Source organism: Leuciscus leuciscus, assembly GCF_965113295.1.
Source record: "Leuciscus leuciscus genome assembly, chromosome: 25".
Taxonomy (NCBI): Eukaryota; Metazoa; Chordata; class Actinopteri; order Cypriniformes; family Leuciscidae; genus Leuciscus; species Leuciscus leuciscus.
The window spans coordinates 27,627,208-27,654,305 of NC_138724.1; the positions used below are offsets into that span (position 1 = coordinate 27,627,208).

At 37.1% G+C, this 27,098-nt stretch overlaps 2 protein-coding genes across 6 annotated transcripts; one reads left to right on the plus strand and one right to left on the minus strand.

Annotated features, from left to right (window-relative positions):
- Positions 1 to 2,432: 2,432 nt before the first annotated feature.
- On the plus strand, positions 2,433 to 14,719 carry epx (eosinophil peroxidase; the record flags this gene model as incomplete). Its single annotated transcript, XM_082159910.1, has 16 exons — positions 2,433 to 2,441; positions 2,602 to 2,738; positions 2,917 to 3,092; positions 3,262 to 3,394; positions 5,383 to 5,512; positions 6,573 to 6,779; positions 7,252 to 7,633; positions 7,805 to 7,965; positions 8,060 to 8,318; positions 9,703 to 9,873; positions 10,788 to 11,025; positions 12,109 to 12,314; positions 12,401 to 12,565; positions 13,422 to 13,505; positions 13,595 to 13,697; positions 13,782 to 14,719. 16 exons carry the CDS (start codon positions 2,433 to 2,435, stop codon positions 13,837 to 13,839), a joined length of 2,619 nt encoding a protein of 872 aa, XP_082016036.1. The 3' UTR covers positions 13,840 to 14,719.
- rab3il1 (RAB3A interacting protein (rabin3)-like 1) lies at positions 14,434 to 25,404 on the minus strand. Of its 5 annotated transcripts, none has more exons than XM_082160715.1 (13): positions 25,140 to 25,404; positions 24,369 to 24,441; positions 24,090 to 24,298; positions 22,221 to 22,410; positions 21,422 to 21,517; positions 20,878 to 20,955; positions 20,235 to 20,447; positions 18,615 to 18,743; positions 18,428 to 18,534; positions 17,118 to 17,141; positions 16,786 to 16,885; positions 16,619 to 16,685; positions 14,434 to 15,724 (listed from the first exon to the last, which is right to left on the minus strand). In XM_082160715.1, exons 3-13 carry the CDS (start codon positions 24,281 to 24,283, stop codon positions 15,639 to 15,641), a joined length of 1,284 nt encoding a protein of 427 aa, XP_082016841.1. In that variant the 5' UTR covers positions 24,284 to 24,298; positions 24,369 to 24,441; positions 25,140 to 25,404; the 3' UTR covers positions 14,434 to 15,638. The 5 variants fall into 5 exon arrangements, with proteins under 5 accessions (XP_082016841.1, XP_082016842.1, XP_082016843.1 ...); XM_082160716.1 differs by having other exon boundaries at positions 24,361 to 24,441; XM_082160717.1 differs by lacking the exons at positions 24,369 to 24,441; positions 25,140 to 25,404 and having other exon boundaries at positions 24,090 to 24,341.
- Positions 25,405 to 27,098: the final 1,694 nt, after the last annotated feature.

Consider the following 27,098-nt stretch of genomic DNA (forward strand, 5'->3'; position numbering starts at 1 on the left):
AGCAGTTCTCATTTTTAGAAAACCATACATTATTACAAGGAAAAATATTACATGAGGGAAATCATTGTTGTGTCCATGAAGATGTGAAAAAATAGGCATAGATCTAGCTTACACATTTACCCAAATTATTATATGCCTGTTTAACTGAAGCTAATTTGGGTGGGTTTCTCCCCATACAATGTCACTTCTCTGTGTTTTACGGCCCTGATGAGAACGTCGGTCTCCTCGGCTGTGAACCGCTCCTGGCGTGCGCCTGGCAAATCCACCGTTATAATAGCAATCCGCCATGGAACAAGCGCGCCTGCTCTTAAAGGGAATGTGAGATGTCGCTCTGATTGGTTTATTTCACGTTACGTCCAAACCACACCTATGAATAATGAAGCTACTTCAGACCAAACCATTTTAGATTTGCGCCGGGCGCAAGAGTCATTTATCCCGCCGGTATAATAGCAACAGCGCCTGAGATCCGCCCACAAAGTTACTTGCGTTTCGCGCTTGATACTTGCGTTTCAGATCGTTAAAATAGGGCCCCTAGATTTGAATGGTAAATGGTCATGCTGTGTTACAAAAAACACTGTTTCCTCTGTATGTGGCGCACGTGGTCCAATCAGACGTGTAAAGTTATTCGCTTCGGTGCGTCAAACTCGTGTTCGGCGAGAACAACGGCCTTTTTAAAGTCATCAAACTGAAATCCCCGACTCTGTTCTCCTCACTTTCCAATTTCTCTTATCAGACTTTCAGAACGGTCTGTTTTTCTCTGTCGCTCCACTGACCTCTTTTCCAGGTGTGTCTTCAATCTGATCGTACCCGTGCCAGCAGAAGTGTCGGCCGCAGGTGGGCAGAGAGAAGGGGCATTACTGGAAATATACAACAAACTCATTACCAAAAGTATCACACATCCTGCACCGTTTGAGCTCCAGACATGAATGATTCCTCAAATCATGTGTGTGTTGTTGAGGAGAGATGTGCTGTTACTCTACCAAAGTGATCAGATGCATCATTTTCACCTGCTGGACAGAAAACTGGTAAAATCCCACAGGCTGATACCCGATAATATTACACCCTAGAACACGTTGAACACGTTTGGTTCAGAAGGTGAAACCGTGCGCTGTGGCTCTATATGGCTTGCATGAGGAGTGATTGGGTCGATTACCCCATTAGATAGAGGATGATGGGTTTGGATCTCTGTGTGTTGGGGATCGTTTGATGTTGAATTGTTGTCACCAGTCGCACAGATAACCGAATTCTGCACATACCTGTAGACCGAAGCCAGCGTATAAAAGTCAGTCCCCTCACATACGGCCGACACAGACCCTCTGAAACACGTAATTACACTGATTTGTACAGTCGCACTTCATCAAACTGTTCAGATTGTGATATATAAATACTCTGGCTAATTATTTTGCATATTTATAACATTATTTTTCTGCATTCATTGCTATTTATTTATTGTATTTTTGTACATCACCACTACTCTTCTGTACACAAGCCCACGCTACGCATATTTTTATTTTGTAGCAAGAACAAAATGTTATATATTTTACAAGATAAAAAGTGAGAATACGAGACCGTACAGATGGATACGACATGCTTGGTAAGTACAACTAAGAAATACACTAATATATTATTTAAATGTTTATATTAATATTATTTTGTACAATAGTTGTATATTTGTGTATTTTTATAGTTTGTGTGTATATATATTTGTGTGTATGACACACACATATATATATATATATATATATATATATATATATATATATATATATATATATATATATATATTTTTTTTATATATATATATATATATATATATATATATACATACATACATACAAACAATGTTTGGGTAATATTTTCATATTTCTATTATTTTTGTATAATAGTAGCAACTATACTGTAGTTATTACACATGGGAAGAAAAAAAAACAACCATACAAAAAATTGTTTGTAACATGTAATGATTTTTTTAATATTTTTTTTACAATTGTTTTTTCCATGTTAATAATTGTTTTGTGTAGTTATTTGATTAATTATTATTTTAATATTTAAATAATTGTTTGTATAATAGTTGCATGTATGTGCAATAATTATATAGAAAATAATAATTGCATAAAAACTAATGCATAAAAACTAATTATTACAAAAGTATGCAACAATTGTGCAAAATAATATTAATATATTATTATATACTATAATTATTATCACACATGAAAAAAACTACACAAAAATATTTTTCTGATTGTTTATTCATGTATAATAATTATAGATTGTGTGTGTGTATATATGCATTAACATACATATATACATTATTTTGTAAATTTGTATATGTATATTTTTCTTATTGCAGGAATCTTTCTCATGCATGATTATATCTGTATTTATGATATTGCTTCTGCCGCTGTCATCCACATCTCTTTTTCCTTCCCAGAATGCAACAGGTACTGAACTATATGTCTAGTAGTTCGTTTTTTTTCTGGGAAAAAAATAATAATTTGTAGCTTAATGCTTTCTTTGTGCTCACCAACTGCATATACAAGACTGACAAGTACATAATTATGATTTTGATTCCATTACTGTAGTTTTTGTCAACTCAAATAGCAAAAGCTGATTGGCAGGTTTTGTAGTGAAGTGTCATGTGGTGTTTTTCCAGTGTATTTGGGATCTAGTTTCATTCAGGAAGCTTTACGCCGAGCCAGAGAGCTGACCGATGCTGCGTACGATCACACCAATGAGAGGTGACATTTGCATACAGACTTAAAGAATACACTCATAGCTCATTTGATTGAAGTATCAACCAATCAGAAATAGAAACACGTAACTAGACACAAATGAGTCGATTTTTATCATACAGTAAGAGTTTAGAGCTACAAAATGATGTCATAAAGTATTTTTATTTCCTCTCATTTCTGTCAGAGTGAAGTCGTCTGTATCGGACGGTTCTGTCCGACCCAGTGACCTGTTGGCCTTGTTCAAACAAACTGGCCCGAAAACCAGGACCCACATCAGATCCGCCGAGTTTCTCGACAACACGGTAGAGCTGATAAGAGAGATGGTGTACACACACTCCATGGACAAACCCGACCTCACCGGTACATTCATAGATATTAAAAGTTTCCTCCCTTTGTTCTTTTCTATTTCTCTCTTTTGAATAATCCCTGTAATGCCTAAAATCGCAAAAAAATAAATAAAAGTTAACGAATGATCTTGAAAGCTCTTACAATTTACAATCATCTCAACATTTGTTTGTGTGCATCTTAGAGCTTTTGAGTGCAGAAGACATGGAGACCATACTGCAGGTTACAGGCTGTTCGGCAGAGACGCAGAGACCCGTGTGTAAATCTGACTGTCTGTCCAGACGCTACCGTACCATCACAGGACACTGCAACAACAGGTGCTCACACGGACTGTACGGGATACAAATATATCATTTGTCGGTAACACTTTAGAATACTGTTCCTTTATTAATGTATAACTACACAGGAACAAATGTGACCAGAAGTCACACGGGTATATTTGTAGCAATAGCCAACAATTTATTGTATGTCAAAATTACAGATTTTTCTTTTATGCCAAAAATCATTAGGATTTTAAGTAAAGATCATGTTCCATGAAGATATTTTGTACATTTCCTACCGTAAATATATAAAACTTTTATTTTTGTGAGTGAATGCAGCACAATCGTGAACATAAATGGAGAATTTTCTCAATGTTTCGATTTTTTTGCACCCTCAGATTCCAGATTTTCAAATAGTTTTATATTGTCCTATCCTAACAAACCATACATCAATGGAAAGCTTATTTACTCAGCTTTCAGATGATGTATAAATCTCAATTTCATAAAATTGACCCATGCAACTGGCATCACTGCAACGTTTAAAAAAAAAAATTATATGCTAAATTTTACAAATTAAAAAAATCTGTCATATATAAAATTGATTTTTAAATGTTTGCACAATAAGGCACCATCTGTTCTATGTAAACTGCTAAAGAGACACGATGATACAAGTAGAATCACTAGGAGTTCGGCAGGTGGGAATTGTAGGATTAATTTTCGTAGAACTACACAAGGGCAAAGAGCCTTTTCTGTTGAGGACTCCAAACTCTGGAACCTGTTGCCAAATGAGTTTAAGGCAATACTTGAAATAAAGTCCTTTACATTGAAGGTAAAGCGGTGGTTTAAAATAAACCAGAACTGCACGCATATTTAAATGTAATAATTTTTGTATGTAAAAGTGTAATGTAAAAGTTTTTTTTTATGCTAGAGTTGAAAGCTCCATTCTAATATGTATAATTTAGGGAGGTATTTGAATGTCTATAAGTGACATATTGTGGTAGTTTTATTCTATGAGTAGTAGTTTTATTTTTTATTTTGTTTAGAAAAGCCTTTCTAGGGACCTGAGATGCAAATTAGCTTTTGCTATACTCTCTACTATGTGCAATACATATTTTCCAGTTTTGACTGGGATCATGTTTTTTTGTACTGTCCCTATACAAATAAACTTATAAATAAAGAAATTAACTAATGAGAAACTCTGATTAACAAATTAGTAAGTAATAGTGCTCAGCTGAATGTGCTAGTTTACTATTAGCTAATCAGTAACTACTATTTTTCATACCTCACTGAAGACTATTAAGAACTACTATATACAGGTTCATAATTCATATTATAATGTGTAATATAAGGAAATAACCTATTAGTAATGAATCAAGTGTTACTACATCTTTCTAAAGGAACTACTAATTATTTGGAGACGTTTTCTAAAGTGAAGATCACGGGAACACACTAGTACTGACTAAAGTGTTACCAAATCCATCGCAAGGAATTACTATTCAAAATATTACAAAAACCTCAAAAGCTTACAGTGACTTCAGTCAATATTAGGTCACGTTTTTCACTTTAGATACTGATCCAAATAATTAGTAGTAACTACTATTATGTAGTCATTACTAATGGGTTACCATTACCTTTTATTATAAATTATGCAATATTCATGTTAATTATGAACCTGTATATAGTAGTTCTCTGAGAGGTATAAATTTTTTTTTAGAAATCAGAGTTTCTTGTTAGTTTTGAAGCTTTATTTCTATTTAACCAGGAGAGAAGACTCACTGAGATTATAATCTCTTTAACATGAGTGTCCTGGCCAAGATAGGCAGCTGAGTTTGCATATACATCAAAGTTATGCCAGAAATGTTTTTATTTATTTATTTTTTATATGTAAAATTAAAAATAAAAGTTAAATGGTTACTAGAATGTTATTAGTGCGTTACTCATTTGTTCCGGAGAAGTTTTTCATTGATGAAGGAGCAGTATTCTAAAGTGTTACCCATTTGTCATTGAGTTTTATTAAGCTCAGAAAACATCTTTTGACTTTGCAGAGAAAACCCTCTCTGGGGTGCAGCGAACACCCCTTACGCCCGCTGGCTCTCGCCCGAGTACGAGGACCCTCGAGGGGCCCCGAGGGGCTGGAACCCACATCACACATACCATAACTACACACTACCACCTGTAAGACTGTCTGAAAACTCATGGGAAAGATCTCAAGGAATTATTAGTCTTTAATCGTAGTTGGTTTGCATTTTTTACTTTCGCAATTTTAAATTCAGTTTGTTTTATTAGCCATTTGGTGGGTTTATATTTTGCTAAAGTGTTAGCATGCAGTGAGAAACTGTACTTTACAATACGTTCTATATACGGTAGCACTTTATTTTACAGGCATGTTCCCTATGTACATACTATATACTTGTTATAGTTATTACAATAACTAGGTAATAACTAGATAATTACGCTGAACCTACCCCTAAATCTAACCTTAACCCATGTAATTACTACAATGGGAAATAGTGGAAAAAAACATTACAAAAGCATATTATATTTCTTATTGTTACTATTTAAAGTCCCACTGTGGTGAAAATCATTTTTCTTGTTGTTTATATGTCTATGTGGTGTTTTTAATGTGCTTTGAGACAAACCATGTGCAAATTCCTAAGTCAACACCATTGCTGAGTATTTTTTTCAAGGAAAAAATGTTTAAATATGTCATTTTGGTGATCAAAGATGAGTTTTAAGGGATAAAGCTATTGACTACTTTTAAATCATAATTTACTTGAATTGAACTTTAATATGCAACTTTAATGAAAGATGATAAGTTAAAGAGTTTAAGTGTGGATTTTCTGTGTCAAACGAAATTGCAATATTGGCTCAACCAATGTTGTTATTTCTAAGTTTGAGTTTTTCATCTAATTATGCTATTTTTTAAATATTTTTTTATTTATGCTATTTGATATTTTCAATAGCTATAGTTTTAGTTAACAACTTTTTCACAGTGATATTTTCACAGTGATGCCATTGAAGGACCATTTTTGGTTCCACAAAGAACCTTTCAGTGAACATTCTAAAAATATTTTTGGAATGTAATGTTAAAGGTTCTAAATGGAACTATAGATGTAAAAATAGAACCTTTATTTTTAAGAGTGTAGCTAGCTAAACTAAAGATGAAAATAAGACCAAATCAGCCAATAATGGTATTAAACAGAAGTTGAGTGTTCCAGTTACTCTCTTTTCTCAGGTCCGCAGTGTGTCGCAGGAGGTTTTGTACACTCATAATGAGAACATCTCTCTGGACACGTCTCTGTCTCATCTGCTGGTTGAGTGGGGTCAGTGGATCGACCATGACCTGACTTTGACCCCTCAGAGTCCCAGCACTGCGGCCTTTAAGACCGGAGCCGACTGCACACGCACCTGCAGCCGGGACACGCCGTGTTTCCCAATACAGGTGTGTACGTACACCCTAAAACAGATGCTAGATGGTAGGACTGCCCCCTAATAATCGACTAACAATTAGTCAACTAGAAGAGGCTTGGTCGACCAAAATGATATTAGTCGGTTAGTCGTAGAATTTTTTTTTTGTGAAATTCAGTCTTTGAAATCCAAACATTCGCCTATCATTCATCAACCTCAAATATGGCTTATCACTTGAAACATGGAAGTAGCAGTAACTTGACAAGTCCGTTCGCACTAATGTTAACCTAGATAAATGTGCGCTATTACAAGGCACATAACTGTTTGTGTGGAGAACGTTTACTGTATGACATATAGGCGCCGGCGCCATCACTTTAACTTAACTTAGTCGACTAATCGCTTAAATGAACGACTACTAGTCGACTAGAAAAATCTTTAGTTGAGAGCAACCCTACTAGATTGTACACACTCAGTCTGTTCATCAGTCTCTTTTTCTTCACGTTCAGATCCCCCTCTCGGACCCTCGCACGGGTACTCAGACCTGCATGCCATTCTTCCGCTCGGCTCCCAGCTGTACGGGCGGCTCCGTTCCTCTCGGTCACCGGGAGCAGCTCAACGCCATCACCGCATTCGTGGACGCCAGCATGGTTTACGGGAGCTCAGATGCGCTCGCCGGCATCCTGAGGAACCTCTCGTCCCCTCTCGGCCTGCTCGCCGTCAATCAGTTCCACTCAGACCAAGGGCTCGGCTTCATGCCCTACCTGCCCCGCACACAACCTCACCTGGATCCCTGCGGCCCGCGAGAGCGGATCAGCACCATCCCGCTACCAGAGACAGCGGAGGGGCTCAACATATCCATAGGGAATAGATCGTTCTGTTTCCAAGCAGGTTGTTGGCATTAATATTAAATCTTGAAGCAACAATTATTTTATTTATTTATTTTTAAATAAATTTTTTTTTTTATTCATTTATTCAAAAATGTCCCAGCTAGGTCTTCATACTAATGCTTTCTGATTTAAACTAGCCAGTTGTTGTGCTGTTTTTGTGGGCGTGTCTCAGGTGACTCTCGGGCCAATGAGCACTTGGGTATGATCGCTCTGCACACGCTCTTTCTGAGAGAACACAACCGATTGGCTGAGGAGCTTCACAAGCTCAATCCTCACTGGAGCCCGGACACGCTGTACCAGGAGGCCAGGAAAATACTGGGCGCCGTCCACCAGGTGAGAAGATGTCCACATTTAAAATGAGTGTAAAAACAAAATAAGGTTGGTTAATGTATTCATGCCTCTGACTTGCTGAATCTTGTTTTGGAAGATCTTGACATGGGATCACTACTTGCCACATGTCCTAGGCCGCAGTGCCAACCTGGTCCTCATGCCCTCGTACAAAGGTTACGACCCTGATGCTGACCCCAGCATCTCCAACATTTTCTCCACCGCTGCCTTTCGGTTTGCACACGTGACCGTGCACCCGGTTGTGAACCGCCTCGGACCGGATTACCGGTTGAGCCCCGAACACCCGGCTTTGCCGTTACACCACTCTTTGTTTGCATCCTGGAGGATGGTGCAAGAGGGTTCGTTTCACAAACACACTTAACTAACAGATATCACCATATTTCCCAATGTAATCACAGTACATTAAGACGGTTGTTTTGTATTACAAGTTCTCTTAAATGTTAAGTTTTAATATGCTACTGATGCATTCATTAAATATGCACTAATTTGCATGAATTTCCAGAACAGAAATCCAAACATTGTATAAAGCCAGGTTTAAAATGCTTGTTTTATTTTGTTGTCTTTTTTTAGAAGGGGTTTTGGATAAATCTCTTTTTATCACTTCATAAATCCAAAAAAACAACTGTTAACATCCAGAAGAAAAAAAAAATGTGTCACCATGTTTTTAAGAATAAATTGTTATATAAATAAAGTAAATGGTAATGTACATGAAAACTCCTTCAAAATAGAGATGGCAATAAAGTTTGGTGTATGTAAAGCTGCTGAAGTGGAGATTTCTGACTCCGTGCAGGAGAAAAAACTCACAGCCTTTACAGATATGTATTATAAATTAAATCTAAAGACATAAGAAATTAAAAAGTGGACCACAAAACCGGTCACATGGGTCAATTTTTGTAAATATAAAAAAAAATATATATATTTGGAACTTATATATATATATATAATAAGCTGAATAAATAAGCTTTCCATTGATGTATGGTTTATTAGGATAGGACAATATAAAACTATTTGAAAATCTGGAATCTGAGGGTGCAAAAAAATCGAAACATTGAGAAAATCTCCTTTAAAGTTCCTTTATGTTGGCGATTGTGCTGCATTCACTCACAAAAATAAATGTTTTATATATTTACAGTAGGAAATTTACAAAATATCTATATGGAACATGATCTTTACTTAATATCCTAATGATTTTTGGCATAAAAGATAAAATCGATAATTTTGACGCATACAATGTATTGTTGGCTATTGCCACAAATATACCCGTGCGACATGTGACTGGTTTTGTGATCCAGGGTCACAAATAAACACTTAAAGGTGCAGTAAGTGATTTCTGAGAAACACTTTTAATAATTGAAATCAACCCGAACAAACACGCCCCTCCCGTCATTGCTCCGCCCCCAAAATGCACAAGCACGCGATGCAAGAGTGGATGTGTCTTCATCATCGCTGAAGCAAAGCTAAATAATGCTTCACAAAAAAAAAAGCAAAGATGACAAACGAATGACAAGGAAACAATCCTCAAGTGTAAATACAAGCAAGAGTTGGCTGTTAGTCTCCAGCGGCTCCAGGCACACTCAAAATGTGATAGAAGCAAAATAGGCCAAAGTCTCAAAATTGATTAGTGCCTTTAGTGTTTAGCCGTAATATTCATGATTGCATGCTAATTTACTCAACATGCACATCAGATTATGATGCATAATGAACATTTGTGTGTGTGTGTAGGAGGCATCGATCCTGTGCTGCGTGGTTTGCTCTTGTCCCCAGCGAAACTGCAGACAGCAGATCAGATGATGGTGGAGGAACTGACCGAGAGGCTTTTCCAGGCTCAGGGAGGGTTCCCGCTCGACCTAGCGGCGTTAAACCTGCAGAGGGGGCGAGATCACGGCTTACAAGGTGCCTGTCGTTTGATCACCACCTACATAGGCAGCTGCCTTCTAAGGGAGCATCCGAACAGAACTAGAACCTCACAAGTGAGGGATTTAAAAATGCTAAAGCACAGAGACTCAACTAATGCTTGCTATTGATTCTGATGCCATGTAAAAACTGATGCAACACTCTACTAAGCATAATGCAGAATTATTTTTGATATATAAATTGGATGTTGCCTTTTGTTAGTGCAACGTCTTTGAGCAACAATGCAAAAAAAAAAAAAAATGATTGGATAATAAAATTTCTTTTTTCTTCTTATTATTGGGTAAAAAAAAAAAAAAAAAGCTTTCTCAGCTCGAAGCGCCGGCATTTGTTTCATGTCTGAATTGCAAAACATTGTATTAGAAAAGGAAAACAAGTCATAAGCCATATTATATAAAGAAATACAGAATTAATTTTTTTTTTTATCATAAAACAAAATCGAAAAAACTATTTTAATTGAATTTAAAATGTCGAAAAAAATGGGAGAAAATACAATAATAACTTGCATGACATAAGAAGGTATGTACTTTTGGTTACACTTTATTTTAAGGTGTCATTGTTACAGTGTAATTATATATTAAAGTACTGAGTAATATTAAGCAACTACATGTACTTACTATAGGGTTAGGGTATTACTTATACTTAGTTATTACTATAGTAAGTACATGTAACATATGTAACAAGGACACTGTAAAATAGTGTTACTGTACTTTTTCTTTTAATTTACTTTTTCTTCCAATCATTATTGAATTTCCTATCATATCTCCCCTGTAATTAGAACTATTTAATAACAGTTTGCTAATTTAATTTCCTTATAATTGACTAATTTCACTAATTTACCTTAATCTGAGTGAGGATGCTGTGCTTGACTTGCAGTGATTTCATTCTCTCCCCAGGTTACAGTGCATGGAGAAAGCTCTGCGGCCTCTCTGCCCCTGCGAACGAGTCTGATTTGACAGGGATTCTGGGTAATGTAGTTCTGGCCAGGAAGCTGCTGCATCTCTATGGATCGGCGGAGAACATAGACGTGTGGGTCGGGGCGATCTCAGAGCCCGCTCTGCCCGGGGGTCGCGTGGGGTCACTGCTGGCATGCCTGATCGCAAAACAGTTCAGAGCCCTCCGAGACGGAGACCGGTAGTGTGATGTTCCACTTCTTGTTTATTTAAACGTTGAGTGATTTCAATCTGGCATGATATTCAATTCAATTCAATTCACATTTATTTGTATAGCGCTTTTCACAATACACAACGTTTCAAAGCAGCTTTACAGAAAGTGCATGAGTCCACATTACAATTTAGAGTGATCTGTAACTGTCTAAGTTATGTATTTCAGAAATGTACATGTACAAAATCACAGTTAGCTAAAAATGTATTAATTTAAACAATGTATTAATTTATATGAATGATATGAAGTACATAAGAAGAGTTACCCTCGCACTTTGTAACACATCTTTCCCTCGCGGGTCAAAATGACCCGAAGCCCTAAAATTATACTTTTTTTATTTCATTTTGATTATATATTTTTTTTAATGCAGTTTTTGGAGATTTGTTTTAATTTTTTATTTAATTTCCCTTTAAATTTTTCTAGATTTGATCAATAAATAATAAATAAATAAATAGTAGCTTAGCACATTCCTCACATTCTTCCAACTCAAATTCAAAATTACTCACAATTTCATACTTAACCCTTTTAATTCAGCTCAAAATATCTTACATTGGGTGTCTTTGCCGACCTCTTGTGGAAAAAGAAATATATAACATGATATTTCATGACTCTTGCCACTAGATGGCCTTATAGCTCTGAGTCTGTATGGAGCAAATGAGCTGTTCCGCTGGGTCCTAAAGTCAGTTTCTCTTTCTCTTCAGTATGCATTCAGATACACATGTAGACATTATAAAATATTTTTTTTGGTAAAGTTTTAGCATTTTTAGTTTGAATTTTGAGCATTTTTAGGTTTTTCGATGTGTACTGAAGTTTTCCTCGCATTCCATTCATTCCTATGGGGGTCAATTTGACCCGCGAGTGAAGAATTTGTTACTTTTATTAATTTCTACCACATAACTCCTCGAATCCTTTAAAAAAAAAATTGTTTGTGTGTATTCGTGGTTCAAGTGCGACAAAAGTCCTGGGGTCTTGGATCCCTCTGATGAACTCTCAATTTTTACAACTTTTTTTGGGGGTCAAAATGGTAAAAAAAAAAATGTAATTCTGGTTAAGGTTCTGGTGGCAGAGTGAAGGTGTGTTCAGCTCTGCTCAGAGAGACGCTCTCCACACTACATCTCTGTCCCGCATCATCTGTGACAACACACACATCCGTCTGGTGCCCTTTGACCCCTTCGCACACACACTCCGCCCTGACGACCTGCTGTCCTGCACACGCATCGCCCACATGAACCTCTCAGCGTGGAGAGAACCAGATGCTGGTAATAGCGGCCGAAAGGAATCAAATAATCCTTTTATTTGATGTTGTTTTATTCATATTCGCCCTATGTTTTGGTCTCATTTTTAGACCCGGTCTGCGGTGCGGTGCCACGGCTGCATCTGGGCTTCTCTGTGCTGTGTGACTCCACCGTGATGTATCAGTGTCCTACTGGATACTCACTCCAGGGAGCCGCACACATCACCTGTGATCCCAACACTCACAGCTGGAGCCCACAACCACCCACCTGCCACGGTCTCTGCTCAGGGGCTTTTAGATTAAATTAAATATGTAGTAATATTACATTAAATATGTCATATTAAATGTCAAATAACATTCGATTAAATATTAAATTAAATATTAATACAAATTTTAAACAGTTTATGTTAAATATTAAATTAAATGTTTAAAATAAATTTAGAAATTGACTATTTAAACATTTAGAACAATGTTTTTATTGGTTATTTCAAATATTGATGAATGATCTACTAATTTCTTTTGGATGTTAGGACATTCTTTAAACTAGACTAAACTAAATTAAATATTAAATGTAAAATAACAGTAGACTACATTTTAAATAAAATAAATATTAATGATAAAATATTAAACAATTCGTATTGATGTAACAACCTACAGCATTTACTGGAAAATATTCTGTTAAAACTTATTTAAAATCCTGTCATGTTTACACTCATGAAAATATAAAGTGTACAAATATATTGCAATAATAACTAACATGACATTAGAAGATAAATGAAGACATAGTATTCATTTATTTATTTTCTTATGGTCTTATGTCAAACCATAATTGAATTTCCTGACATTATCTTACATGACATAAGTATGTCAATTTTCTTTCAATTTACTTATTTTTAATCATTGAATTTCCTATTATCGTTCTCCTATAAAAAAAAGTTTGCTTTTTCATTTCCTAATAATTGACTAATTAAGTTAAATTAAATTTTAAATGTAAAATAACTTTTGATTATGTGGTAAATATTAATGGCAAAATGTTAAACGATTATTATTAAATTAAATATTAAATCAAATATTATAATAAAATTTGAACTGATTAATTTTACTAAAACAATGTTTGTATTGGTTATTTCAGATATCGATGAATGTTCTGCTCATCCGCCCGTCTGCCCTCCACACCTGCAGTGCTTCAACACACCTGGAGGTCACACCTGTACAGGTGAGCAGCTCATCCCCATCAGTCTCCGACGTCTACGGCATATATGAATCATAATCACATAAATGAGCTGTTCTTTGTTGCATATGTAGAACCTGGAGCCCCGCCCCTTTCTACCTCCTCCATTGTCTCGTCAGTGATGTCAGTCCTAGGGGGCGTGGCTTTGATTCTACTCTTCCTCGCCTGCTACAAAAGGTGAGTCACTCACAATCTCCAGTTCAAGCTGTTGTTTTGTACGTTTAAACGCATATACTTATACTCAGAATATCAATCCTGCAGAGTTTTCCTTCGGAAAGCCGAGACGGTGAAGGCAGAATGCTGTCCGAGAGGAAGATGAAATGGAGTCGAGGGAAAACTGGTTTGGAAAATGTGCAGATTTGGTCACAGTCGGTCTGTGTTTACATGTTTCATAACCACAGTCTCGTTCCACTGCGCTCGACCAGACACACTGGACGGGAAACACATATGAATGAAACGAGTTCAAGCCTGCAAAGCATTTTTAACATTTCTCCCAGTGTTCTCGCCCTTGAGAAAATCTGCCGTCGGCTCTCCCACGTGTGACATCAGCTGACGCACAAAAATCCTTGCTTTGTTGTAGCTCAGCCTTGAATTTGTACACGTATTGAGACTGGCATTTTGCAGTGACATCATGCACGTGTGTGTGTGTGATGCATTTAAATAAGCTTTGACGTTATATGACATAACTATTATTTATCTGAATTTCTGAAATGTTCCATTATCTCATAAAATCATAATTATATATATATATATATATTCAATGCCTGTGGAAGTCCATACATTTATATTCGACCAGCATGATTTTTAAACATAAATTATTATGAATAAAGCACAGTTTCTTATATGCTATATATACATCTTTTGGGCACATTTCTCGGGACAACATTCACACAACAAATCCGAGTCACACAGATTTATATTCCGAAGACTTTAATAGACTGAGAACACACACGGTCATTTTAACATGACGAGGCAGTTTAACTTACACGCAACGGACCTGAGGGTAGACGCTAGATTTAACGTGTCATGAATGAAAACAAGGCTAAAAAACATTGCACATATATTTCCAGTTTTAAAAAACCAAACCAGTACAAGCATCTGAAGACATGTTTTCACTCGCATCACGTTAAATATGGCGGCTACGGCCCATAAAAGGCTCTGTAAACACTGTATTTGTGCAGTAAGACAGCGATTGTCAATCAAGCAATGGTTATTATCTACAGGGAGTGTGATGCATCATGGTACCAGTACCATAACCTGTGTCTAAGATGGTTTAGCATTCTTAACATGCGTGCTGGTAGTGACGTGTGTGTAACAGACTCACATGGCACATTTTCTTGGCACATTTCTTGGCACTTTAAGGAGGTTGCATAGAAAAGACCTGTGGAGGATTGTCCATTCAAAGCTGTAAACCATTAATGTGCACAGAAATAACTGGTGCACAAAGCATGCTGGGACAGAAAGCGCCTTAGTGTTCTAAGTGCATTGCACATTCGAGATAGTGTTCAAAACTGCAAGGTGAAAGCTCTAGAACGACCTTATGATTATATAAAACCTTCACATATTTGTCAAACTGTTTTGGAAGAACTGTTTTTAACATTGTAATTCCGACAAAACAAACACAGCATAAGATTTCTGCAAATAAAAGCCAATTATTTCGCTATCTTTCGAGAATTCTATCAAACTGATTGAGATTTGACCGATTTTTGTCCGTCACTGTTTGTAAACTGAGGAACACTAGATGAGCTGAGAACATGACTATAAGGGTTCAGGCTATGAACTTGGCAAATTAAACGGAGACTTTTTACCGGTAAATGGAAAGGAAACGTCCTGTTGTTGACTTCTTGAAAGATAAATGTCTTCCAGATGTTAAGTGGCACTTTTTAACACGTTTGGTCCTTCCAAAAGCAAAAATTACACAGAACCTGTCAACAGTAGAACTGGAATGCTGTTATTCCATTGGCTCAGGGAAATGAGGCATTCTGGGAATTCTTCTGTAGTGTTTCCCTGAATACATACATGAATATATATAGCTATAAAACGCCTTCATGGGAGTGTGTGTGTGTGTGTGAGTGAGTGTTGAGATGTGTTTCTGTTGTGTTTGTGTTTTCTGGTTCTCTAGCTCTCCTCCGTCAGGAAATATCCCAGTTTGGCCACACTCATCTCTCTCCGCAGACGCATCACTTCCCAAAACATCTGCTGAACTGCAACCAGAGGAAAATTACAGTTTTCTTCTGACATACTTTATTGTAATAAAAATATCCACTATTTTACTGTTAGTAGTATTTTTTATATATATACACACACACACACTTTATATGTACAAAATTGTATATATAAATAAAATACATTTTATTTTATTATATATATATATATATATATATATATAAACTATTTTAATATTATATAAAATGTTTATATAGTAAAATATATATTTATATATAATATTTTAATATTACATAAATTAATATATATATTTATATATAATACTTTAATATTACATAAATTAATATATATACATATATACTGATGTAATATTAAAATAGTATGTATATATATATTATTACAATATTTAATGTAATATTAAAATATATGAATAAATAATTGGTATTTCATATATACATTTATATAATATTAAAATAGTATATATAAATAAAATATTTTTATATATATATATTATTAATACATAAATATACACTACTATTATTTGTCTATATATAAAATATTTTCTTACACATTATATATATATATATATATATAATTAATGTAATATTAAAATATATATATATATTATTACAATATTTAATGTAATATTAAAATATATGAATAAATAAAAATTGGTATTTCATATATACATTTTTATATAATATTAAAATAGTATATATAAATAAAATACATTTTATATATATATATATATATATATATTTATATTATTAATACATATAAATATACACTTTGACTACTTTTTATTTGTCTTAATCCATTTTCTTATTATAAAATATTTTCTTTATATATATATATATACATACATACACACACACATCACAAAATGGCCAAAGTGCATTGTAGGATTCGAGGTGTACAGTTGGTGAACTCACCCTCCTGCCGGACGAGGCCCTGCTGGATGTACCTGATGTAAGTGAAGAAATTACACACCGCTGTGATCTGAGGAGAGAACACTGATGAATGAACCGGATCCTGAAATGAACATCTCATTTAATAAATGCGCTTATGAAGAATGAGAGGGAGTGATATAGACATGTACCCGTGCTCTGCTAGACGGAGATATATAGTAGTAATTCTCTTTATCTCCCAGTTTGATGCGATGTCGGCAGTGGCGGGACATCCCGCTCAACGCACATTTACTGTTCAAGCAAAAGAGAACACTGGACAATGAAGCTGTCAATCAAATTACCGAACACTGTTAACGGCCAATGAGACACAAGCAGGACAGAATGATACACCCAGCAAAAGATATGAATTATATGATTTTTTTTTTTTTACTAATAAACATTCTCCAGACAGAAAGGAAATGACGATATGATGTGTTAGTGTAAATCAGGATTTCATGCACATTCGGTTCTTGGAATCACTTACGTTTCTATCGGTGTCCGGCAACCGCTGTGAAAACAACCCCAAATCAAACAGTGATTAAAGTGTGATTAAAGTGTGATTAAAGCGTGACTTCCCAGGTCAAAGTGCAATTGCTCTGATTGACAGTATGTGTATTTGTCGCCCCCAGGCAGGATTTAAAGAGGATCCCACATGCTGCATTTCAAACCTAAGGATTTTAACTTTGGTCAGGATTAGCGTTAGCCAGTCTGAAAGAGCTGTTGGTGTGCCTGATATGAAAGTAAGTGTTTGTGCACTCAGTCAAGCATGCAGTATTGGGGAAATGTAGGCCATTAACTTGTACGTAACCAAATGTATTTCCAACCATACTTCTCTGTGGTACATACTTAGCATGCATTCTTGTCACAAACCTCAGTAGCTACTCGAAACATCTGTGCCATTAAACCAGATGTTTTATTTTTCAGGTAGCATGTTAGAAAGTTTAGCTAAATTTAAATAATTAGCAGTTAACAGTGCCTCATATGACAATGCTAAAAATGCAAAGTGCACTTGCATTGTGTTATAAATTGCATTCTGACCATTTTTTTTTATTAAAAGGGTCCTGTTATGCTTTTTTACATGTTTTTTTTAAACTTTCTTTAATGTTGCAGAAAGCACAAAGTCCCTCCAGCGGGAGTTCTTCTCTATATCAGTGTCAGTGTTTCTGAACTCCTGAAACGCCTCCATTGTAGTCTTGAGTTTCTTCCGGGAACGAACACGTCACAATATTCCTCATTATAATAATTCATACGCAGATTAAAGGGGCGGGGCCTGGTTGAGTCAGTTAGTAGTGTGTTGAAACTGGAGGTTATGGAAAGGGGCGGGACATTTCCCAAACACTGACCAATCAAAACACATGCTCCAGCCGACCAATCAGAGCACATTGTGGTTTTCAGAAGGAGGGGCTTCATAGAGACAGGAACTAAACTAAGCGTTACTGGCAGACTGGGAAAAGAGGAGCTGCAACAATGGAGAATATAAGAAAAAAAATGTGTTTCTTGAACACTCAAGCATGAAAACCTATTCTAGTAGAGCCCAAAAGAAACCCCTTTTAAAGAAATGAAACTGCTCATGTAACACATACTTTTTCATTTTTCAGTTCGAGTTAAAAACTTGATTGGATTTGTCATTATATAAATAACGAAAAGTAATGCACATTATTTGCGGTCTAAATTTCAGTAAAATGCATGCAAGATTCTACATTTGATTTCTGAAATTGGCCAAAAGTGTGAAACAAGGTGACGGATCTGTTTTGTTATATATAAAGAGTTACCATGAGTCCATCCATGACTTACTTGGGTCCTCCGCATTCGATGTCTTTGACCGTGGGCAGCGAGGACATCGCTACAGGCTCGATGGTGAGAGAGTTGTTCTCCACCGCGCGCTGGACAGACTGAGACAACTGGAGGAAAACCATGAGAGAAGGTCTGAGAGAATGGAGAACACAGAGAAAGATAACAGAGCTGATGTTTACTGGCGTACCTCAGAACATGTGAATGAAAGGCAGGGTCCGATATCTTCCCTGAACACCCTGCTGATGAACGCTGAGGAACGGTCCAGACCGGGCTTCTCCTTCCACGAGAGGAACTCCGCAAACAACACTGAGTCCATCTACATCACAGAAGCTTTAGTTCATGCTTTTTAATTTAACCACTCAATGAATTCATGCTCTTCTTCTTCAATGTGTTGATTGCTACTTTGTTTTGTTTCTCTGCTGAAAAAAAGCTGGTTTGCTGGTCTAGGATATCTTAGTATAGTTGGTAAGACTTTACAATAAGGCTCATTAAAGCAGCACTCAGTAGCTTCGGGATTTCTTCGCTGTATTCTCGCTTTTTGCTCGCAGGTTTCTCTCTAGAGCTCCCCCCACAGCTTCGGAATAGATATTTGACAACACTGTTGTAAAAACTCGTTGGTGATTCTCAGACACCAGAGGCTATAGATCAACGACATCAAAGCAGATGGGACGTTCTTTAAAACGTCTTCTTCATTCGGGTTCGGACAGCGTGAGGGAGCGCAATAATGACAGCATTTTAGCAGATTTCTTTTGGCCGTAAAGCAATTGTTTACATCGCGAGACCTGATATCACGCGAGACTTCCTGACGCAGCGGCCGGCGGCCCGCCGGCTCAAAGTTGCAAGTGCGTATTTTCCGCTCACGGGCACCAGGGGGGTGCGAAACGACCACCATTCAACCCGAAATAAGTAATATAACCATTCCAAGCTGTTCAGTTAAGGTAAAAAAAGTTACTTAGAGCACCTTTAATTCTAAATGCATGAACTAATAATACGTAAAAATGAGCGATACATTTATTACAGGACAGTATTATCTGTGTATTATCAGTATATAAAAACACAGCTGTTCATTGTTAGCTCATGTCAGCTCAGGTCCATTAAATATTATTAACAGGTAAAACTTTTGATTTTAATAATGTATTAGTAAATGTTGAAATTGACATTGATTAATAAATGCTTTAGAGGCATGTTAACGAATGGAATCTTATTGTAAAGTCTGACTATTATTTATATACTACTAAAGTTATTTATGAATATTTTGAATTGGATTTTATTTGTATATTTTCTTTTTAGTTTAAGTTCTAGTAATTGAGTTATGTGTTTTTGTCATTTTTTTTTCTAATATTTATATTTGATTTCAGCTTTATTTCAATTAACGAAAAGGATTTTTAATAGTTTGTTTAAGTTAACAATGGGAGTTTTGGGTATTTGACAGCTGCCCAGGACCAGCTAAACCAGCAAAGACCAGCAAACCACTTTTTGGGCTGGATTAAAAAGCTTTTTTTTTTTTTTTTTTTTTTTCACCAGGGAAAGAAAGAAAAATAAGTTCTAAAGTTCTAATTTGTAACCCTTTGTACCCTGTTGCCATAGAGAGAGTTCACACACAGGTCACACTGACCAGCTGACCAGGAATCAGACACACAGTATCAGACAGAGGAGAACAGGAACTGCACAGATCAGAGAAATGCAGGCAGGGGGGGAAAGAGAGGAAGAACAGCAGGAAATCAGTGAAGGTACAGTAAAACATTGATCAAGCCTTCATCATGCAGGTACAGTCTCTGTAAGCCAGTGATCTTGATGTTGTTTGTACCTCTCTGTCCTCCCGGTTTGTCGCTGCATCGGTCGGCGGCGGCTCCGTCTGCAGCTGGAGGGCTCCGCTGGCGCTCTTGTTGCGCGTGTGGCCCCGGGGCCGGCTGGAGCCCGGAGACAGCAGCTGAGGGTGGAGCTGGCGGTTCGGGGAGGAGGGCGTAGAGGTCAACACCAGGGTTTTCAGAGCAGAGACCTCCGCCTGCAGGACGTCAATCTGAGACGACAGAAAGAGTGAGACAGAAAGAGTGAGCAGACAGTGAGACACAAAGAGTGAGACAGAAAGAGTGAGCAGACAGTGAGACAGAAAGAGTGAGCAGATAGTGAGACAGAAAGAGTGAGCAGAGAGTGAGACAAAAAGAGTGAGCAGACAGTGAGACACAAAGAGTGAGCAGACAGTGAGACAGAAAGAGTGAGACAGAAAGAGTGAGACAGAAAGAGTGAGCAGAGAGAGACCGATAGAGACAGACAGATAGAGACAGATAGAGTGAGACAGACAGATAGAGTGAGACAGACAGATAGAGTGAGACAGACAGAGAGAGACAGACAGATAGAGTGAGATAGAGAGACAGATAGAGTGAGCAGATAAGAGAGACAGATAGAGACAGACAGATAGAGTGAGACAGATAGAGAGAGACAGACAGCACCTTGCCCTGCGCCTCCTTCAGCTGTTTCTCCGCCGCCGCCTGCTTCACGTTGGCCTCTCGCACCATCTTATGAGCCTCCTAGAGACCAGAGATCAACACACAGGTTTGAGACATGAAATACTCCTGGGAAGAGGACATGTCGCTGGTCTAACATGCTCAACTATTTTAAATAGCATTTTACGAATGTTTTTATGACTATGCTTGCAGCGTTTTTTTTGTTATTATTTAATATTAATTGTGAGACTACATAAAATATTTTTAAATAAAGAATTCATTAATTACAATATGTTTTATTCAGAGCTTGACAGCAGTGGTGTGTAACGCAGTCACTCCTACTAGCCACTTTGGCAGGATGAATTTTATATTTAATAAATATATATTTTTAATTGTAGTTTTTTTTTAAAAGGCATCTGAAATAATAAACTAAGTGCAATATATTGTTGTCAATTAGTACATGGCACACATATTAGTCTCACTATTGAGCTCTACATCTCCACACAATAGCCTTCTATGTCAGCGATGATGTCACATTAGTCCCGCCCACCTCAAACAGACTGGCGGTCAGTTCCTCCAATTCCTGCTCGAGCTGATTCCTGACATGAGACAGTCTGACACACTCCTCGTCCTTCAGCTTCAGCTCCTGAAAACACAGACAGCGGTCAATAAAACAGAATTGAATTGAATAAGAGAACATTTGAATGGTTCGTTCATATTTCAAAGCAGTTCATATTCATGTACATTAATGTCTATATCATCTTGGAAAATATTAAATAACTAACGGGCACCAGCATCATTGGATGGAATGATAAAACAATGAAAAAGTTTAATAAAATAATTTAAAATATATATATTTAAAAATAACTATAATATGACTAGACGTTTCTCCTGTTGACACTGCTGCTATTTTGTTTGACTGACATGACATCACAACAGTCAAATGAGAGAAGTTGTAGGCTAGCTTACAAAAAAAAACTAAGTTTCCAACTTGCAATTATGGTTTGACAAAGACATGAGCAGTTATTACAATTCAGAAACACATCATTTGTAACTTGAAACCGTGTGCTGGAGCTTTAAAGATCTTTTTTCTTAGCTAAATGTAAAGTCCCCCCAAAACATTACTTTTAATAGTTTAGAATAGAATAGAAAGGAATAGAATAGAACGGAATCTGAGAGGACAGATATGCTTTCAGAGTAGATCGGAATAGAATAGAATAGAATCAAATGGAATAGAACGGAATAGAATCAAATGGAATAGAACGGAATAGAATAGAATGAAATACATCGGAATAGAATAGAATCGAACGGAATAGAATGGAATAAAATATAATGGAATAGAGTGGCACCTTTTGTGCAGCATCCAGCTGGTCTCTGAGGAATTCTGTTCCCTTCTCCTTGATCTCCAGAGAGGAACTCCGCAGACGGGACATGTTGTATGTCTCTTGTCTGTGTGCTCCTGCCTCCTCCGGGGGCATCTTCTTCTGCCCCCCATCCGCCCCCAATCCGGGGCTCGGCTCCGGCTCCAGGTCGACCAATCTGCAGGAAACATACGTCTTTTTTATTATTTTATAGTCACGATTATTTGGTCCAAAACAGTGTGAATGTGGCCTATGTGAAAACTCAAGTGGAAAGAGTTTTTTTTTTTTTAACTAGCCTATGTTCACTTTATAGTTTATAAATTCTGTCATCATTTACTCGTCCTCAAGTTCTTCCAAACCTGTGTGAGTTTCTTTCTTCTGTTGAACACAAAAGAAGATATTTTGAAGAATGTTGGTGACTAAACCCATTGACTTCCATAGTAATGCAAGTCATCAACTGTTTGGTTACACATATTCTTCAAAATATCTTCTTTTGTCTTCAGCAGGAGAAAGAAACTCATACAGGTTTGGAACAACTTAAAGACAAGTTAATGATGACATAATATACATTTGTGGGTGAACTGTCTCTTTAAGTTGGTTCTTGTAAAGATTAAACTTTAAGAACACACTTTCCCCTTCGTGTCGTTCAGCCTAGAGGATATCACACTCTCATATATCACAAGGATATCACAAGTCTTCAGAGAAAAACTATGATTATAGAGGATAGTAACACTCAAATAGATCCCACTGTGATCGTACGCAAATGAATCCAGTCATGAAAATATAACGCCACACCCGTCTTTATACAGTATGATGTGGGGGAATTCATAGACGCTCGTGTGTGATAATGATCAGAATCAGCCGTGTTTATGTAAGGCATCGCTCCGCGGCTGTCGCGGCATTTCCCGTGTTCGCTCCCCGCCCTTCCCCTCACCTCGCCCGGCTACAAGACTCGCCGCGACCCGCTGACGACAACACAAACAATTAAACAAATCTAACAATCTAACAAAGTTACGGTGTTGTAAAATTGCAGCTCCGCTTCCTGAAATAAAGAGTAACAAAAGTACCAGTAGATCCCGCTGAGGTTTCCCGAACCCGACTGAGCTCTATAGCAGAAATCTGATCCAGATAAACACTCCGGAATCCGGATCCGAGAGAGAAATCTGTGTTTAGATTTGTTTTGTTTTGGGTAGGACAGTCTGATGGACTTTCCTCTGAGATTGAGCAGGAAAAATGTCCCGCTGTCAATCACGGGTCACATGACTCAGTGGAGGCATCCAGGAATCACGTGATGTGCCCCAAACAAATGGTTCTATTCTTTTCTATTCTTCTATTCTATTATGTATGTTATGTGCTCCTGTTCTGTTGTCTCTGTTCTGTTTTGTATGTTAAGTTATGTTTTTATTTATGTTATATTGTTGGTTCAGTTCTGGCGTGTTTGTTCTGTTGTTCTGTTATTTTGTATTATATTGTTTGTACAGTTCTGGTGTGTAATGTTTGTTCCATTATGTGTATGTTGTTATGTTAAGTTATGTTATGTTATTTTTTGTTATATTGTTCAGTTTTGGTGTGTAATGTTTGTTTCATTCCGTTATGTTATGTTACTTAAATGTTCCTAATTCTGATTGACTTTCACACATTGATATTGTGTACAGTTCTGTGCATTCAGCAGAATTAGAGATCACATCCTCTTTATTCATTCGCTAAATGATGAACTATGAGCTCAATGGATGGAAGATTTTGCTCTGTCACCATTTTTAAGAGTTTTTACACAACATTAGACCGGCTGTTGTTAAAGCTGTCAAAACAAATAAAGTATTACTATGGTATTTTTGTTTAGGTGAAGTCTGGACGTACCTCCCGACCGGACACCTCTCTTCCTCCGCTGTGTGCTGATCCCTAAGAACACCATTCCCGAAGAACGTAGGTGATGAGTACACTGCTATCCCAGAATTCCCTGTCACCAGCAGCTCGTACCCTGGGACAGACCGGGATCGTGCCGGAGGAGAGGAGGAGAGCTGCACACGGTGGATTCCTTCAAAAGTGTCCATCACGGAAAGTATATTCACACACACACACACACACACACACACACACACACACACACACACACACACACACACACACACACACACACACACACACACACACACACACACACACACTTGCCCTGAGAGTGTTCACTTCAGTTGTGTTTCTCACAGCCAGCCTGTTAAAGACAGAGAGATTACATGCAAGTTCAGAGATGAAGACATTGTAGTTTTTTACTGATAAAGTTTCCATTCGGTTTATCAAAGTGTAACTAAAGCGTTGCACCATAACCTAATGTCTGCCACAATGTAGTCAGTTAAATATCTACCTAACATGCTCTCGAAGAGACTAAACGGAAAGTATTTAACCATAGAAACGGACAAATAGTCAATCTACAACATTTATCCTTATTATTTAAGTGTAAAATAAAAAACACAGTATTGGTAAAAAATGTCTGGAGTGGACTTTTGTTTTTAATGACCTTACAAGTTCAAAATATGAGGTGGAAAAATATATATATTTTAAATAATTTAAATATGAGGGAAGAAAAGAACAATATATTTATATAAACATGATACCACAGTGTTTTGATATATATTGATTACTATACAATGGTATTTTCAAGTTAATTATAAGAATACCATGGTATTAGCTTGATAATAAATTATATAGGTATTTAAATATGTATATATAAACATTATTACATTAAATGAAGAAGAAATAATACTCTTTATCCTGCGGTCAGTAACATTTATAGTTGCTTTTAAAAGTGCAAGTGCCATTTTTAATGGTGCCATATTATCAGATGCATTGAAAGCCTCAATTCTTCTCCATGTCAAACACAAGCACAGAACGCCACAGATAAATCAGGCTTACCCCAGTGATCACGTGTGTCTCTTCTTCATGCACTTTCAGCCTCTCCATTCCCGTCAAATACGCCCTCAGATGCTGTTCTCGTGTGGAGGATCTGAACGGTTGTTTGAACCCTGAACGAAGTCGCAGCTCTTGTGGTCAGGCAGGGGTTAATGAAACACACCGGGGCATTTCCTCCACTAGAGGGCCCTATAGAGCCCTCAACACCCCGCTGAGGGCCTCATCATCACAAAGTGTTTAATGGAGCCTGAACTCCTCATGGATCAGTTAGGACTGGTTGATTATCGACATCATATTTACATTACATAACTGCAATTAATACATGCCTCTATTAATCGAGTTGAATATGTATGAGTGTTTGTGTTTTGAGTTTTGAAAGATTTGCTGAGATTAACAAACCCCCCAGTTTTCCACAATGCCTCTTTGTTAGTGGAAAACAGATTAGCGGGTCAAGTGACCGGAGGTGTGGGCGTCTCATGTTCTCCTCCACTCCATCCTTCCTTCTTAACGGTTCCGGTACCGACCGTCAGCTCACACAACATCACACACTGTGAGTAGAGTGGCTTATTTCTTATAGAGAGTGTTTGAGGCCTACAGACGAGGAATAGTAAGCAGTTGCATTTGCTACGTTGGATTTACAGTTTTGTGTTTCTCTTTTAAAGCTAGTTTTGCTTCATTTTACCCATGCATGCATTTGACTTGTTGCGATCAGTTTAGGTGTTGCTGCATGCTAACTAACATCAAACTAGCATGTGATCTGTGTGTGTGTGTGTGCACTGTGATTCAGTGCTGAGCGTGCATGTGTTTCCCAGTGTCGTTGTCCATCCTTCTCTCTAATAACTGAAAGGTGAGAGGTCAGTTTGAGCAGTAGCAGGGCTGTGAGGCTCGTCAGATGCGCGCATGAGGGTGAATAAATTACGACAGAATTAAAAATTTTGGGTGAACTGTCCCTTTAAACTATTTTCAGGATTATTGGAATTCATTTTTACTGGGTCATGTATCACTTTTCAATCGCTTCACATGAACTAAAATGATTTCAAGTTCATTTATTTATTTGACACGTAATCTTGTATTGTAGTGTGATAGTGAGCAGTGATGTAATCTGCATCTGTAAACTTGACACACACTACACAAATCAAATAACACAAAAGAAAATCTGCTGTATAATCTTACAGATGTTTGTTGCTATAGTCCATTTCAATGGTCTGTAAACTATCCACTGTTTGAGCTTTAACTATACCTATTGTATTTATTCATTTACCCAGCTGATAAATCAGTGGCACTTTTAGAGAGCAATATATATATTTACTAAATATATTTAAAAAAAAGTTTGCAGTTGTTCACATGCAGAAAAATGAATGGATCTCTATGTCCCTCTGCTGGATATATAGAAAACATCTGGATATATAGAAAGCAACGGAGAGATGTTTTCTATATATCCAGCAGAGGGACATAGAGATCCATTCATTTTTCTGCATGTGAACTGTTACAGAGGAGGCTCCCGTACCGCCTCCTCCGCACCACCGGAGGGATCCGTCTCCGGAATATTAACCATTTCCTCCCGAACTCAAATTCCCATCATGCCTCTCACCTGGGACTGATTGGGCAACACACCTGCACTACACACACACACACATAAAAGCCACTTCCACACAACACCTCTCTGCGAAGTCTTGATTTGCCCTGGCCATCATTACTGAGCGTTATTACTCGTGTTTGCTTTTTTTGTATTTCTGACCTTGGACTGCTTTACCTCGTTTCCTGATTGTTCTCTGCCTGCCCCGACCCGGATTGTTTACTGGACTTTGATTATTGCTGCCTCTGCCCCGATCTCTGCCTGTGACTCGGATCTTCTCTGTGTTTCCTCCATTGCCCTGTCTACTGTTGATTACCCTATACGACTATTCTAATAAAGCTGCAAATGGATCCTTCTGAGTCCGGTGCTTCATTACATGAACAACT